The following is an 18,966-nucleotide window of genomic DNA, read 5'->3' as shown; positions in this document are numbered from 1 at the left end:
GCAGCCCTAAGCGCGGCCGACACATTCCGAGTTGAAAAGTTGAGATCCAAGCCTTAATATTAAAACTTAGGACATTCGTCAGGCGATGTAAACTCACTTTACTGTATGATTCAAAACGTTCCGAAGATTTCTTAATAGCTTTGTAATTACCAATTTCTCACTTATTTTACAAAAGTACAAACAATTTCACAACCATATAACTTCAATTAATATTTTTATTTCACAAAAATAGACACAAAAAATACTATTGGAAAATATAAGATATAGACCAGTATTGCTCACAATCAAGTTCAACTGCATAAAGTTACTTATATACTGAATAGTAAGACAATCAATTTAACAGATACATCGTATCCTATTACAATTAGATATTGCAATCAAATTATTAAGATTCATAATGGACTTATGGTGAATATACAACATGTTATTATTAATATAATTTTGGAGTATTTATAAAAGATTTTATATGTTAAAAATATTAACAAAAATTTATTTGAAAAATTTACATCACTTAGAGTTTTTAAAAGACATAATTTTAAAAAAATACATTTTTATAGGCATGTGTGTGTGTGTATATATATATATATATATATATATATATATATATATATATATATATATATATATATATATATATATATATATATATATATAATTATAATCATAATATATATTTATAATTGATAATAATTTAACATTTCTGTAAACTTTGTCTACTGCAGGAATCAGTTGCGCCAACCATATATTGCATATATTTATTATTTGATTTAAAATTTTGATGTAAAAATAATGATTTGAAAATATGTAATATGTGTTTATATTTAGGTATATTATATTTACCTTTATTTACAATATCTCTTACGATTTTATGCACATATTAATACAACAATATTTATTTCATCATATAAAGTAAATAATGTTGTTATCCAACAACCCAATGTGGATTTGTATTAACCAAATAAACAATTGGTAAGAATTTAGATTTTTTGAAAAATAATGAAGATCTCTCGATAGTCTGAGTAAATTAAAACAAATGTATATAATATTTAGAGAATTTCCGGCTGAACCCTCGAAAATCCCTTTTTACTCGACTAAGGCCTCACTTTTTATGTTTAGTTTCTCCATTATTTCTACATTAAGGAAAATATTTCCTATAGATACATGGACAAATTCTCGGAGATCTTCAAATATTGCTTGTAGAATATATTTATTACGAGATAAACATTTCATTTTGAAATAACGGTAACCACCGAAGGGAAAATTGACATACATCGCCAACAAACATCACTGCATCGAATAAATTCTCTTCAGTTAAATAGTTTTCTGTTTTATAATAATTTCACACTTAACACAAAACCATTTTGGTAAAATGTCCTCTGTCGATAAATGCCGAACACTCAAATCCATCGCTGCCACTGTCAGAAACCTCCGAGATTAATGGTAACATCAATAAGAGACAACAATAGTATCTATTCTGTTGCACATGAAGAATAATCAATAAATGTAACAATACATGTGTAGTACAGGTGTCACAGCAGTGCCGCTATTTACTAATAACATTGTATCACCACAGCGTGGTGGTCACTACTAGCACACTTGAGTTCAATAATTGCTGCTGTATAAAGCTTTCAATATCAATTTACATATCAGAGATCCACTTACAATTAACATTGATTAAACACCTTTTTAAGTAATTACACCAAAACAAAGATTCTCCGGATTCTGACTTCCATTTCACAGGACAACACTGGCCTGAAATAATCAGAAAATCAGCATTAGTATGACAAAATATATTTGCATTGTACAAAACAGGAAAATTCACCAGTTTTAGGGTGCAACGTTCGAATGTAACTAATATTTGAATATCCATACTCAGCTCACAAGCATAATTCTAATAAATGGTAGAGTAATACCTGCTTTATAATCTATATACTCATTTATTCAACATTATTAAAAACATACTATTTGAAGCGTACATTTTTATAGTAAAGCATATATATGTATATTGGCCAGTGCTGAAATTCCTGTGAAAACCAGTTATTGAAAGATTGAAGAGAAAAAACAGCAATTGGAAATAATATGGGAAAACATTATCAATTGAAAAATGGTATGGATGTCTTCAATTAAATCAATTTCTGAATCAATAGGATGAATATATATATTTTTATATAATATTATATGTGTCTCCGTTTTAACCAATTCCATAGGATAACTTGTGATTTAGCCATCCTGGTTTAAATCTCATATGATGCGCATTTAAAGGCTCTTTTGAAATGTAAAATAGTTTGCATGAGATAACATATTGTGATAAACACTCACCATTACTGCACTAATCCATAATCTCTGAAAAATGAGAATCTGTTTCTTCATATTATTCCATTGAGTTTGTATGGAAAGTGTTTTTGTATAGTTTGCACTAGTTCCACAAATAGGCTTCTGCATATACTTGATTGCACAAATTGGTTTGATCTCGTCCACATAAGGATGCATATAATCTACCTTTTCCTGTTCTTGTGCAGTCTGCGTACGATCCGACTTGATGGTCATATGTCAAACACTTATAACACATCAGTTAACTTAATCAATTGAACAATCATCTTGAGCTACTTCACTCGTAGACGTAATATCTACATGTCAATTCCAATGTCCTATATATAAATATATATGTATATATATCTCAATATATGTCATTTAACTTTTTCTAATTAAATACTGTTGACTCTCTTCTTTGCAACATAACATGCTTAGTGGAATACCACAAGGATCAGCCTTCGAACCGGTCCTCTTCATTTTGTACATCATAGATCTTGCACCAGTCAGATAATCTCAATTAAATCTCTTTGCTGACAATACTAAATTCGCTAATCCTCTTTTACGCTTCAGACAAATGCTTCAGGTTTTAGGGAACATCAATAAATGGACAAAAACATTGTACAATCATAATGAACACTAAAAACTGCACCATTCTTCATGTGGGTGAAAACAATCGGATGCATGTTAACATTTACAGAAACCAGTAAAAAAGTTAAACGAATTTGCCTTAATCATAATGATGTATTTAAAATGCTAAGGTTACATTACGTCATCGTCAAGAAAACCAAGTCAATCACTTACTTGGATACGATGGTATTCCATAACATTACCTCAAAGATATTTCTTTAAAAACTTATTAATATAAGAATATGCAGTATGGAATCATCGAAAAGCAATAGAAGATAGGGGACTTGATAAAGACTAATTAAATCATAAATATTTACTAAGACTGCCCCTGAAAGAGACACATCAAATCTAACACCAATATTCAGGAAGATATATCCTCCCCCATTTCCACGTCAACCCAGGTAAAATCTTCCTGTCCCACACTATCATACATGAATAACTTGTAAAACATAATTGCCGGCTCAACTATGGTCAACCCATTAAAAAACTGCATGAATGCTTCTTTGAAGAAAGTAAATAGAAGAGTAAATATACTTTAGGACATACCGTCCGATGTGCTGGCTGTCAATCTATTACCAAATAATAAAAACAAACTGTAGAGAGGTGACTTGTGCTGGGATAGAAACCAATGGAACATTTATATGTTGTACCATTCAGTCATCAATAAAACGCCTCAATAGGATGTGTGGCAGACAGCAATTTGGTCACAGGGCTGACAGTGACATCAGTGCTTGATAGCTATGGACCACTACAACACTATTCTTCCACAGACGACGCAATCCCAGCCATAAGAGATGAATGCGGAAGAAGAATATTCCTTTCTAAGGACAATAGTAAGAATGACATCTAACCTGAAAATTACTTGCACTTGGCATGCAACATTTCCATGAGAAGGGTCTGATTGGGAGCCTGTCCAGCGCAGTGCTTGCTGTACAGGAAATCCTCACCTCGGGCGGCCAACGCGTGTATATCAGGGATCAAAGTGATTAACTTGCTAAATTTGTCCTGAAAAATAAAACAATAAATGAAATTGAATAAAGAAAAAATGACTTAGAGCCAGAATAATACAGATATGGTATCTCCCAGTTTGGCAATCCTGTCCCACTTTATTTCTTCCTTCCATTTCTTCTCCACATAGGAGTTGAGATGATTATGATGGATCACATCAGGATAGGTATGATTCTGTATTGACTGGGTATACCCTGCTATATATATAGTGAATTCAGTTCTGCGATTTTCTTTTGACCTGATTCCAATTCAGCACTGTATCAGGTGAGTGCCAATTATTGAAAATGTATGTAGTTATCTATTGATTAAAAATGAATTAACTTTTTATGGAAGATATACAAAAATATATTTGCGCAAATATGTTGCTTTATTTAAATTTTTTAAATTATTAATTGATGTTTTTAAATCACATTAAATTACGGAAGTATTTCAAGAATGAAACCAGGTTAATGCTTTGTATTGTGATTTACAGAGAGACAAGAAGTGGAAGAATCTTTACAGAAGACAGAGATTGGAGACACATTGTATCTCCGTGTTTATGTCGAAAGCTATCTGCGATGGACAAAATAGGTATCGGAGACGCTGTACATATAATGTTACTGGCCAAGGACTGGTATGGTGGTATCAAAGAAGCAACCACCTCTGATGAAGCAATGGATAATGTCATAATAAGGAGTGATTTTTTTACATTATCTAAATATTACATATATCCTTTCATCCAAGTCATACAATAATTCAATATCCACATGTGCCACATCGTAAATAAATATTGAGTCTCTGGTCACCGCCCTGATACTTGTCACATCCTACTTGAATGTGGAGTCAGCAGGCTAGTCAATGCTTCATGCCTTTTGGGGATTGTGAACTATTAGCATTTATAATCAATTTTAAATACATAAAAAATAATGAACATAAATGTAACTATTTGTGATCCAGTGTGCACAAGGAACAAATTCATATCTTAGTTTCAAAATGTGACATATTCAAAATAAAAATACTTAATTTATAATAAAATTGCTTAAAAGTTCAAAAATCGATTCACATATTTTTATTTTTCATTTTGGTTAAAATAACAAAAATATTGCAAAGGTAATGTAGTCATGATATGTCTTGAAAGACATTTTGATTGGTCGTTTTTGTTTGTAAAGTAAAAAATATTAAAGATATAAATGTTTTTCATGATTGTCTCAAAACATTGAAAATGGATATCATATTTAAATACTAAATGTCACATATTAAATACAACAAAAAAAAAACATATTTTATTTTAAAAAGTTTTTTTGCATAGAATAGGTTGGTTAAATTGTTAAAGATATTGCAGTCCTATAAACATAATTCAATGTTGGAGTGCAGATACTGCAATGTTATCTGTATACAAATTTGAAACTGAATACAAATGATACTAACAAATTTCTATACAATTTTTGGAGATGCTGCACTTCTATCGAAGCGCAGTATTGGCAGCATTAACATTTGATTACACACATAGTATTAATTGATTGAATACCTGAATATTCGGGTAGCAGGTCAAAGTGTAATCCAACAGAGCGGCTTGGACTGTTTCGTAGCCTTCCTGAACACATTTTCTATTTGTTATTCCCCTTACTTCTGCAATAGAATAATGAATAATATTTATTAAGCTGTCTACAAATGTATAATACAATATCATCGGTGTCAATTAAACAAAGGAAGCATTTTCAGAAAAATAGGTCATATAAAAGTCTGTGCGGTTTTTTGCCACTAGATGATGTTGCTGCCCATAAATCAGACAACACTCACCCGATTGTTTTAAATGAACATGTACTTAAAGGGGACATTTTAGTCTACATTCAAAAAAACATATTCATTGCTTTTGTAAAAAGTTATATTTATTTGAAAATGAATTTATTTTTTACTATAAAAAGGGTAAAAATGTTACAAAAATTGCCGAAAATTTTGTGAAGTGTAGGATGAGAATGCTTTGAGTAAACGAAGGACCCAGGAGTTATTTGCTCGATCTTGTTCCTGAAATTTCGATGTGAAAGATGCATCTCCCTCTGGTCGGCTATTCATAGGAAAAGTTGATGAAATTTTCAAACTGGTGGAGCAAGACTGACATGCAAGCTGTCAAGAAATAGCAGAGACACTAAACATCAACCACATAGCAGTTTGAAATCATTTAAAACCTACAAAAAGAAGGGCAATGTTTGGGTGCCACATGAATTAACGCAAAGAAATTTTACTGACCGAATTCTATTAATGAAATGCTGCTGAAACGCAACGAAATCAAATCATTTTTGAAGCAAATCATTAAAGACCATAACAAAGTGGGTGAAATACGTACTTGATAAAATTTTATTTACAATGAAGAACATTTTTGCTCAAAAATGTACCAAAAAACCGCAGGGACTTTTTATATGACCTAATATATTGTCTGGTATTGTATATAAAGTAAATGGACATCTGTCTGCGATGGCCTCAAACACCCCTTTGATAAATAATCCCAGTCAAAAATAATCATCTTTGGAAGGCATATTATTTTACTTGATCTATGATGAATTGATAGCATGGGATTTGCATTTTTTTACTTTACTTATTACTAGATTCGCTTTGCTTATTATGTATGAGGTTTTGCATGAAGGTGGTGTGAGGTCCAACAAGGCTACAAATTTGGCCACAACTAGTCCACATGAGAATCCCACAGTTGGAATGTTAAGATGGAAGAGAGAAAGAAGAAATGTATCTTCGATCGGAAGGACCGTTGATAGTCCCCGTCAGGATGGTCATCAGTATAAATGAAGAAGTGAGATTTTATAAATAAATTTTAACATTGTTTTAAAAATACTATAAATATTTTATTACAACTTAATTATAATGTCTACCGGTTTCGAAGCTAACCGCTTCTTTATCAAGACTGATTAATACTAAAACGCTTTCTACAAAACAATATTCAAAATATTTTGACGGTTAGGGAACGAAGCTTAGGTAGATCTCAAGTGGCTTTATTTATTTGTGTTGATTGGCAGTCACAGTCAAAAGGGATCAGGGATGATGAGTGATTGGAAACATATTTAATAACGGACTTTTAGCAAAATCATTTACTTGTGTATTTATTAGTTGTAAATTATTATTAAATGCCTTTTTAATTTCTAATATTGCCAAGTAATCTAATTTAAGTCTTAGATTAGTTTACCCGGATTTAGGAGGAGCAGGAACTTGACACAAATGTAGTCAGATACGTCGAACTTGAGTTCCTCCACTTTGTTCTGGAGCTCGTTGAAGAGCTCAATGGAAGGCGGGACCCCGAGCAGGCCGAGACACAGCAAGTCAAACTTCTGCCCGTTGTGGAGGGTGGTCTCGTCCGGCAGGCCGTTGTGCATCCGCTGGTGGAGGTGGTCCAGCACCAGCATCTCCGACCACGAGTTCTGCAGCAGCTTCATCTGATCATCCACCTGAAGAATGCGTAATATCCAAATAGTTAACAAATATATTCTGCTCCCTATCAGCACAATGTCCAATGGTGCATAGGACACCATATTCATTCTTCTTATTCTTCTAACCCTTTTTCGCACCACCCAATGGTGCATAGGACTATAGTGTTATCTTGATTGTTATTTACATGAAGGCAAGGTTATCACTCCTGCGCTTAAGGGACCAGTCCAGGGTAATTTAAAATAAATATTAGAGCGTAAAATCACTAATATTTACTATCAAATTACCGAACATTACCGAACAGACGCACAAATGTTTACAGACAGCATAAATATTTTAATTCAAACCCTAAAATTAGTAATAAGCATACATTTATTTTTGTTTTTAAAGTTAAAGCTATATTTAGTTTTCGTGTTTGATCGTAACATAAATCACGATAAAAATAATCCATAAGGATATAGTACTTCAGTAATGACCACTGTAATAAACGAATTGTTCTAGTAGTTGTCAGACTAAATTTTAAAAAATCGTCTCGAATGTCAATTACGGCAAATATGATATTACCCTAAGGTAAAAATAATCAGTTATGATGAATAAACGAAATGTATTGAAAATGAAAATAAAGAAATATTTTTTTATTCCAGATTTATATTTAAAAAATCACAAAGAAAATTATTTAAAAAAGTCTCAAACGTCAATTACAGCAAATCCAATATTTCCCTTAGGTGAAAATAAGCAGTAATGATGAATAAACAAAAGGTATTGAAAATGAAAATAAACTACTTTTATGGATATTTGGGATTTATGTAAAATTAACACTAAGAGGATTATTTAAAAAATAGTCTCATATCGCTCACTCCTTTCAAGAACGTCATAAATCAAAATATTTGATTTTTCAGGAGAACGTTTTTAACGTTTAAAAATATAATACAATGTTTTAAAAATAAATATCAAGCCACTTACTGAACTTTTAACTGTGCAACAGATCTTTTTAGGTAAAACCTGAAGGTTTTTTCTCCATTTGAAAAATATGTAGTTTATTAAAAAAATAATTAAACATGCAAAATGCAAAAACAACACTTTCTACCCTGTAGCGGGTAAATTTTAACTTAAAAATATGCATCTTTTGCTGGGATATAGTATATTTTCTGGGCATTCCGAAAATATGCGCAACTGAAAATTGTCGATTTTTGATTTATGACGTTCTTGAAAGGAGTGAGCGATATGTCAATTACGGCAAATCCAATATTACCCTTAGGTGAAAATAAGCAGTTATGATGAATAAACAAAAGATATTGAAAATGAAAATAAACTATATTATTGATATTTCAGATTTAAGTATATAAAAAATACACAGGATTATTTAAAAATAGTCTCATATAGCTCACTCCTTTCAAGAACATAATAAATCAAAAATCGTCAATTTTCAGTTGTGCATGTTTTCAGAATGCCCAGAAAATGTACTATATCCCAGCAAAAGAGGTATATTTTTAACTTGATATTTATCCGCTACAGGGCAGAATGTGCTGTTTTTGCATTTTGAAGAAAAGTTTTTGTTTTATTATATTTTTAAAAATAATAAATATTTTTCAAATGGAGATAAAATCTTCAGGTTTTACCTAAAAAGATCTGTTGCACAGTAAAAAGTTCAATAAGTGGCTTGATATTTATTTTTAATACATTGTATAATATTTTTAAACTTTAAAAATGTTCTCCTGAAAAATCTAGTTTTTTGATTTATGACGTTCTTGAAAGGAGTGAGCGATATGTCAATTACGGCAAATCCAAAATTACCCTTAGGTGAAAATAAGCAGTAATGATGAATAAACAAAAGGTATTGAAAATGAAAATAATCTACTTTTATGGATATTTCAGATTTATATAGAAAGTACACAAAGAGGATTATTTTTTTGAAAAAAGTCTCAAAAGTCAATTACGGCGATTCCAATAGTAAAAATAAGCAGCTATGTTGTATAAACAAAAGGTATTACGCGGTATATCCGAGTAGGCATAAGAGCGCCACGCCGCGTTGCGTCACTTCATTCTTGTGTACATTGAGGTAATACTTTCTGAATGGCCGCCTTTCCCCGTCTCGCTCTCGCCGGACCAAATTTCTCCGACTTTCTCCGGCCAATGGGGCCACTGTCAGCGTGTCAAGTGCACTCGGCCACGGCGCTAGACGGAGACGGAAGACGAGTTCCCGCGACGGGAAGTCGCTCCGCTCCAGGGTTGCCAAACGATCACTACTGAATAATATCTTTTCATATTTTGTATATTAAAAGCATTGTAACTTTAAAATATACGAGTTTTAATATTATATTACCGTGGTGAATACAAATATCATTCATTACGCATAAATTTAAACCTTTATATTAGATACTTGGAAATTTACAAAACTGAAATTAGTAAATATATTTTCATAATTTGTATATAATATAAAAATAATCTAAATTATGTTTTATATTTTATAATATTCAAATAAAAATTAGATTTCTTATGTATATCAAAGCATTAATAACTTTGTGGTATGGTAATTTAACACTACAATTAAAAAATTAAGTCACCATAAACTGAAGCAAATGATATCAAACACGAATAGCGGAAGTCGGGACTGAGCTTGCAAACAAAAACGTTTTATATTATTTTTTATTAAAATCAACGATTTTAAATGATTGAATACTCGACTAGGTAATAAAAAATAATGCAACATGTATATTAAAGTTAACGTCCGCATTTTTTCCATTTATAAAACTTATTTTTTCCATTTTATGGCCACTAGTCACAGTCGTGTATGAACAACTTAACTTGCAAATCGCTTCCTACAGCCGGTAGACAAACGAGAGTTTGGCCAAAACTACGATTATGCGTATATGTAGGTTATTTTATATCTCTAATATTTATTTAATGTAGACTGTTAATTGAAGCGCACAACATGTCACCTTCAATTCGTGTAATTAACCATCAAGCTGGCATTGTATCAATCCAGCGCAGTGCCCTATGCAGCATTTGGCGTAAACAAGAGCTAAAGAAATAAATAAATTGCAAATACATTGTTATTTTTGGTTGTGTGGTTTAGAAATGCTAAAAACCGTTTAACGGTTTAAGTTCAAAATGGTTTTAAACGATTTATTCATTTGCAACAATAGTCGGATATCACTTTATTTGAAATGTCCCAAAGTATTTGGGCGAGTGGCAACCCTACGCTAGTAGCGAGGATGCGCTTGTTTAACTCGTTGCGTGCTCTGTAACTCACAGAGTCCATTAATAGAAAAGTAAGAACGATTTCATCGCGCGTTGATATTATTAGAAGACAATGATCGTTTCCTTTCTAATGAAGCGACGCCTGTTCGCGTTACGCAACTCGCCATACGTGGGCAAAGCATCTGTGTGCCCCGATGCGGATTACCTGCTTACCAGTTTTACAGCACGTCATAAATTAATACAATCTGAAATCAAGTCGGAATTAATACCTATGGAAATTCTTGTTTACTCTTATTTTCCAGTGAAACTTCTATCTAACGTTCCTCGAATAATCGTTTTCCCGGATGTGTTGTTCACTTATTCTACCCAGAATTCATTTCATTCGAAAATATATAATAAATATAATCAATCGTTTCTCTATCACCATTTTACCGCATTCATCGTTTAAATTACGCTGCTTATGGTATGTTTTGTCTGGGATTTTTATACTCAATTTTGTTACATTCGACGACAATATTCGAACGTGTGGGATAAAAATTATGTGATGCAAGGTTGACGAATACAGCAGAAGAGGTCGATATTGATGAAGAGTAGCCGGTACATTCATTTTCAGAAGTGTGCACACTCTTTGAAATATTGAAAACTTTCTACTTGCATTGAATAACTGATGCCGAAAAAAATATGATATGCAAAGCCAAAAATATACGGTTGATCTACGGAATAAAACAGTAAAAAAAAATCTTTAGGATGCAAAAACTTTAATATTTTTTTGGTTCTGATCGCGTTGTATTTTTTTAAATACATACATACTTTTATTTACATCTATAACTTGGTATTATTCTTAGAATATTTTTAACCTACCAATAATTATGCAGAATTGGAGGACGGTATCTTTATTCAATCGTATCTCCTTGTGAAGTGACCTCTTAATCCGGCATTCATTGTATTCTCGCATTCATAGTTTATTTCAATAGGTCTCTTTAACCCTTAGAGTGCGAAACGTCGATAGATCGACTCTATTAATGCGTATAAAGTGCGGAGCGTCGGAATACCGACTATTGCGCAATTTGATTTAGGTATCGACCTGTACGGACGTGTCTTAGCGCGCGCATGTATAACGTTTTTAATAAGTTAATAACATTTATAAATAAATAACCATTTAAAATTATTTTACTGTGAATTTAACGTTGATTTTTGTATTTTTTTAAAAGTTTTTTTATTTCTACCTACGAAATGTCAAATTCGTCAAGTAGTGATGATGAAAAGCAATTAGCAATTTATGCAAAATATGTGAAAATAAGCTAAGCACTATAAGGGTTAAAAACAAAAGATAGAGATTTCACTGTACTTGCGTATATAAAATGCGATATTATTATTATTGGAAATCCTATGATAAATTGATTTAACACATCGATAAGTCGAAGGTTTATCAAACATACCGAAGATGGATATTGCACGCCGCGAAAAATGTTATTTAGTGCAATGTATCTAAGGGTTATTTTATTCACAACATTTTGAGTGTGTCAAAATACTTGTTCACAAAGTTATTTTACATTTTTGACATCTCAACATGGATGAAGAGTAATATGAAAGTCTGGGTATAAAAATTATCACCACCAGCATAAAAAAATAAAATCAGGTTTTCAGGCGTTTCCCAGTATGTAAAATAATCCGGGTTAAGATCTTGCATACGAATAAATGGGTCCCTGCTAAATAAAAGGTTTCTAAATGGAATCATAGTTGGCTGTTGCGAACTCAATCATGAAACGTAATGTGATTGATCATTGTATGACTACCAAAATTTGAGTATTGTGGTTATCAATCCTAGGTAGAACGGTGAATGTTACACATGTGATCACTTAACCAGCCTACGAGAGGTCGTAAGCCCTGTAAATATCCATACATCCATACTCTTCTTCATCTATGTCGAGTTGTCAACAATAATGTAATGGTGTGGTTATTGTATAAATATAAGCGTCACACTGTCCCCTGTTACCATAATCCATGTATACCGATCTGTGAGCTAACAATGCCGAGAAAAGGAAAGTGCGGCTCGGTTACCAGTTACTGGTTAGTTACCAGTCGCCATGGGTATCATCTCTCGTAATCCGTAACAGAGACGAGAGCGTTGAGCTGAATCGTTCTACTTTCGTGCCGCATTTGGTAATGAACTCTAAGTAGAAAGTTGACGGCCAATGGTAGATAATTTCCCTTTACGGGTATTATCACTCGGGAGGAATATCTAATTTAACATATACCATAAAGGATTGTGTAAGACTCGTTTTGTGTTTATAAAAGCCGATACAATCAATATTTTCGTTCATCGTTTTCCTTTGCGAAATTCGCATTCGTAAAAACGTTGTTTTCGTAAGTTGGTAACGAATGACGTCACAGAAACGAATACACACTACTACTATTACAGCTATATAAAGCAGATACATAAAGGGATTCGCCCCATAACAACACACCCGATTACGTAAAATTTGATGACGTATAGCGGTTTCTAAAGTTTAAACCTTCATATCTCCCTTACTTCTCTACAGGTTTAAATAAGAATGTTACCGAAAGTCTTGTGATTTTTCATATTATAATTCATATACGAATCTAAAAAAAATAAATATAAAAGGTAGTTTCGTTAATTGATTCGGCAGTCACTTTGTGGTAAAATCTATCCATTTTTAATTTAAATTTTCTTTCGATGCATTTCGCATCATCTTCAAACACGGTGTTTGAAGTAAAACTTTAATTACAAAAATGAGTATTTATTTATGACCGTCAATTAAAATTAAAATCATACTTATCACACATATTAAAAATCTACATATATTTTTTCTTTTCAGAGTTGTTGCTATTTACATCGTGAATAATTTTGAAAACAAAATGATTCTTAATAATAGTACACTAATAAAAATGGTTTTTTAGCAAGTAAATTAATACATCGCTCACTCCTTTCAAGAACGTCATAAATCAAAAATCGTCAATTTTCAGTTGTACATGTTTTCGGAATGCCCAAAAATTGTTCTATATCCCAGCAAAAGAGGCATATTTTTAACTTAATATTTACCCGCTATAGGGCAGAAAGTATTGTTTTGGCATTTTGAAGAAAAGGTATTGTTTAATTATTTTTTTAAATATACTAAATATTTTTCAAATGGAGAAAAAACCTTCAGGTTTTACCTAAAAAGATCAGTTGCACATTAAAAAGTTCAATAAATGGCTTGATATTTATTTTTAATACATTGTATTATATTTTCAAACATTAAAAACGTTCTCCTGAAAAATCAAGTTTTTTGATTTATGACGTTCTTGAAAGGAGTGAGCGACATGTCGCTCGTAAGTATTTTTTTAATTGAAAAGGCACTATACTAAGTTGCTATCCTATTAAAACAAGAAACAAAACTAGTTGTTACATCATCTAGAAAAGCATACATTTGTATTGGAACAAATGACTATTTTTTCCGACATTTAAGACACATGCCATTGGTTCAGATCGATAAACCAGTAATGATATGCGCTTCATAGCATCCCAGACAGAGGCCGTATCGCCTACTTGGGAAATAACAGATATAAGGAGTCTAATCAAATCCTCATTTAATAAATAAATATTTAAATTTAAGCCGGCCTTGGTGTGTTTCTTACCAAAGCTAAGGATATATTGAACCGGAATAAATTCACGTGTAAGGTTGCCCACTGTCGGTCAGTCACCCAATCATAGCCTTTAAAATACTAGTCAGATAAAACATACATGTATTTGCTCTACGCACAACGTCTTTTATAATGAAACTATGTATTATAGTTTGTGCTACGACTACTGCTTTGACTAACTTGTTTTCTTGTTTTTTCTTAGTAAAAATAATTATATTTCAACATCTCAATATATGTAGATGAAGAAGAATGTGGAAGTCAAAGTATAGGGCATATAACCTGTCATAGGCTGGTTAAGTGATCAATTTATACACGTGTAAAATTCACCATTCTGCTCGCGATTGATAGCCACACTAATAAAAAATTTTGGAACCCATTTATCATGAAAATCTCTAATAGCTTCATGTGTGAATGCGCGACAGTATCTATAGTTGATTTTAGTAAGCTTAATTTAGCAGAGACCCATTTATTTAAATCTATGCAAGATTCTAAATTAATTATTTTACATATTGGGAGACGCCTGAAAATATGATTTTCAATTTTTATGCTGCCTATAATTTATACAGTGACTATTGTGCTTTGCCTTAGTAGTTGTCTTGTCTTTTCTTAATAAAACTATTTAGTTTGCTCATGACTAGTGCCCTTTACCATAGTAACTTATCTAGTATTTTCTCAATGAAACTATTTAGTTTGCTCATGACTAGTGCGCTTTACCATAGTAACTTATCTAGTATTTTCTCAATGAAACTATTTAGTTTGCGCATGACTAGTGCCCTTTACCATAGTAACTTATCTAGTATTTTCTCAATGAAACTATTTAGTTTGCTCATGACTAGTGCGCTTTACCATAGTAACTTATCTAGTATTTTCTCAATGAAACTATTTAGTTTGCTCATGACTAGTGCGCTTTACCATAGTAACTTATCTAGTATTTTCTCAGTGAAACTATTTAGTTTGCTCATGTTTAGTGCGCTTTACCACAGTAACTTAATTTGTCTTTTCTTAATACAACTATTTAGTTTGTTCATGACTTTGCCTTAGGAATCATATTATGTCTTGGTAATTTTAGTAAAATGATTTTTTCGTTGGTAATTCCAAACGGATGCGTCGTTAATATTTAACATATTATAATGTGCATATATTTTTATAAATCGACCATATTTAATACAGTTTAGAAAGCATGGTGTTGCGTAATTTTTAAACTTTAATTCAGTAATGACAATAAAAAAATGTAGATGACACTAAAAACGGTTCTCCTAAAAAATAACAAAAGATTAAAAGAGTATTATGATTCTTGTAACTAATTGGTGATTAACTGGACCTTTAAAGTTATCTTTTGGCTTTTCGACCGCACAGATCCCAGCTTGCAAAACGGCAACAGCTCGTTATCGTGTGCTGCAAAGCGCATCATTCGTGGTTTTATCCGACCAGTACTCGGAAGGAATACTTACACTTCAGTTGCGCTGCCCGCCGGCTAATTCTTAACCCTAGATTACAAATTAATCCTACGTGTGACATTACTAAACATTCGTAAAAAAATACGACATACGAATAAAACGAGCAAAAATAAGACGATATTTAAAAAAAAAATTAGCAGTAATAGCAACATTATTTGAGTTTAATACTGAAATACTGAAATGAAAAATAAATAATAGTACATTAGGAAGGTTTACTCAAATACCTTAAATACCTCAACAATTACGCCAGCTCCCATTCGTATGAAAGCGAAAGCAGAAAACCTCAGAGACAAAAGCATCATGTCGGATCACGGAAGGGCGGTAAAAGAGAATAAAAGTGAAGTCTCGTTTGAACTGTGCTAATCTGGAAGTTGGAAGTTGGCCATCCACAATGACGAGGAGCTCAATAAGCTGCTCTCCATCGTGACCATCGCTCAGGGAGGCGTCCTGCCCAACACCGTGGCCATTGTCCAGCCCATGGGGATCAAGAGGAAGACGATTTAATTTGTCGGCTCATCTTTTCCCCACTCCAGACTCAGCCCACTCGACGGCCCGAGACCGATTGACGACGTTTTAATCCATTTATTTTTCGTATATCATTATCATCGTCATCCTATTTTTATTATTATTATTATCCATATCTTTATAAGCGCCCTTGAGGTAGTATTTTACGAAAATGGCGCTATAAAAATTATCCAAATTATTATTATTACTGTGAAGCAGGGGGCGCGGAACGAACTGAACATTGTTTTTTTTTTATTTGAACATAAATATTTGCGTTGATTTACGAGTGCTTTACGATTTATTTTATCGTACAAAGCCGATCGAGTAATACTCGTACAAGAAAACCATCAAATCGGACAATTATTGCCGTAAATGAATGAGTTATGTTATCAGTCGATTATTGCAATATCGACGCACATTACAAGACCACTATGCGGCCATAGAAACTCGTTAGCTAATAGAGTCGGTGTAATATTAAAGCCGCGACAACCGCTTGGGAAATATTAGGCAAGCACACATTGTAATATAATAATTAGCGTGTGTAGATAACAACCCTTTGAAAGGTGCCCGGGATCCTGGTTTGTCGGTATTACGAAAGGAAGAGTGTCCGCGGTACACAACCACAAGTGGGGGTACAGAGTACCACCCGGCGTCCAATGAAGCGGCAACGTTGTTCCGAGCTCGGCCCAGCGTAACGTACAATAGCTGGCGTGTTGCGCAACAGCCAGTGCTACGAGACCTACGGACCTATTTTCTTGTTGCTGTAAGCTCGTTAGTGGGTCAGGCTTAAGGTACTCGACTGTATTATTTTACCTGGACTCAGCGTTCTGGCGCTGAGAGTTTCGCCCTATTAATACAGTAATACAACTCTAGACGAGGACAAGAATCGGTTTCGCGGGCAATTATAAAGTAATGATCGCCGGCTACCCCAGAGTTTATTTCAAATTATATTTCTATGTTAAATTCTATTTTATTTTCAAGAAACAAAAACAATAAATTTGAATTTGAGTATTGTATTTTACAAGTAATAATTTTAATATCCAGTCCGCTTGCATAGTGTAGTTAGTGAACTGTACTGGAGGTCCCGGCTTCAATTATCGGGGTGATTTTCACTCTAGGTGTTTACCATCATGGACTGTAATTAACCTATGGGATAGTATAATTAACAATCAAGATAACACTACTTCGATACGATGCACAAATGAAGATCAACTCGGTGTTGAACACAAAATAGTACGACCGTGTTGTAATACAAAGTGTATTCAATTAGGTGAAGTGGGTCATGTTGTCTGCTGCATAGTATAGTACCGACCATTACTCGATCTTTGGTAAGGAAATTATACTACTAGCGCCATATTCGACCCCACTGAACTCCTAAAGCACGTTGGAAAATATATAATATCGACTGTAAATACATTCTACGAGTATTTACCATAAAACTACGATGAAGATGCCGATTTGAAAGAATTTTACTATATTTTGTTGTGTTTTGATAGTGCGTCGGTAACGACAGTGGTGGGGTTAGTGCAGGCATGAAGAACCTTTCTATTTCAAAAGGCCACATTCACTTATCTGATTTAACATGAGGCCGCAGTAAAGAAAACTTTGACACTCCTATAAACTAAATATTTTAATTATATCACAATATAAATTGTTAAAATGATATTTTGAAAAAATATGGAAAAAATGCCTAATTAAAAAATTGACATCAGTCAAAAAGCCGCACTAGAATAGCCAAAAGGCCGCATGCGGCCTTAAGGCCGCAAGTTCCCCATGCCTGGCGTTAGTGTAATAGAAGGGCAGTCTGACCTTGAGATCTTTGAAGAAGGTGGTGTTCCTCGCCCAGTCGACCTGCGAGAAGAGATTCTGGTCGAGGACCTTGCACATGAGCTCGAAGAGGTCCACCTCGCACTGGTTGTAGGTCTGGTTCTGCAGCAGGTTGAAGAGCGAGTTCTGCCACTCCCGGTCGTCGATGGACTGCACGAAGTCGCGGATCATGGGGGACACCCGCAGCGGCTCGGCCGCGCACGCGGGCTCGGGCTCGGGCTCGAAGGAGAACTGCTCCGCGTTGGCCGGCGAGCGCGTGGTGGACTGCGGCGCGGGCCAGCACTTCTCGGGCAGCGGCGCGGGCGGCGGCAGCGTGGCCATGGCCATGGCCTGCGCGGCGCACGCGCCGCCGGGGCTCGGGGACGAGTCCGGGGAGCGCGTCAGCGAGGTGACCTACAACAACGAGACCAGGTTCACTACACGCCACGGTCAGTGCTGCTCTCTTCCGATATGCGAACAATTCATCCGTCGCAAAACCGAACTGCTCGACGGATGCACACTTACTTCTATACTCTTCGCTGACCGAGAAGCAACACACCCTTATTTAAGTAATGCAATGCAATATGAGTTACGTAACAATCAAATAGTAGGGAACAAAATGATAGTATTTTGTGCATAAAGGTGACAAAAAGTAATCAAATTACTCCGTATGGAAGGTTAATAGAGGTTTCGCTATGATCACGACTTTCGTGCAGTCGAACAGCATAACCAATGACAGAATAGAACATAGATAAAGTCGATGGAAGAAGGTTGCATTTTATGAAGCAATATGATTTTAACGATAAAGTAACGCGAGCTGCGGTTAGGACAACAGTCGGTGTTTTAAAGAACCAGTATTTATGGTAAAGTAAACTACACATTCTATTATTATATTTTAATATTATAAAAACGAGAAAAAACGCATATGAAAACGTAAATTTTTATTGAATTTGCGTTAACCCACTTTGTAGAATGCTATTATTGTTAATATGAA

The 18,966-nt window shown here is 33.7% G+C and overlaps 1 protein-coding gene across 1 annotated transcript in view; it reads right to left on the bottom strand.

The window, feature by feature from the left end:
- Positions 1 to 773: 773 nt before the first annotated feature.
- ftz-f1 (ftz transcription factor 1) overlaps positions 774 to 18,966 on the bottom strand; it is a 199,651-nt gene continuing 181,458 nt past the window's right edge. Inside the window, exons 5-9 of the mRNA XM_088264221.1 lie at positions 17,976 to 18,386; positions 7,121 to 7,379; positions 5,456 to 5,556; positions 3,792 to 3,945; positions 774 to 1,752 (exon numbers count right to left, since the gene is read on the bottom strand). Coding sequence (XP_088120347.1) covers positions 3,799 to 3,945; positions 5,456 to 5,556; positions 7,121 to 7,379; positions 17,976 to 18,386 — 918 coding nt within the window. The 3' untranslated portion in view covers positions 774 to 1,752; positions 3,792 to 3,798. The remainder of the gene's footprint in view (positions 1,753 to 3,791; positions 3,946 to 5,455; positions 5,557 to 7,120; positions 7,380 to 17,975; positions 18,387 to 18,966) is intronic.

Source organism: Brachycentrus maculatus, unplaced genomic scaffold, assembly GCF_059751285.1.
Source record: "Brachycentrus maculatus isolate JH-2025_06_01 unplaced genomic scaffold, ASM5975128v1 h1tg000221l, whole genome shotgun sequence".
NCBI classification, from domain to species: Eukaryota; Metazoa; Arthropoda; class Insecta; order Trichoptera; family Brachycentridae; genus Brachycentrus; species Brachycentrus maculatus.
Note: the sequence above shows the minus strand (reverse complement) of the source record. Positions and strands in the feature narration are given on the sequence as shown.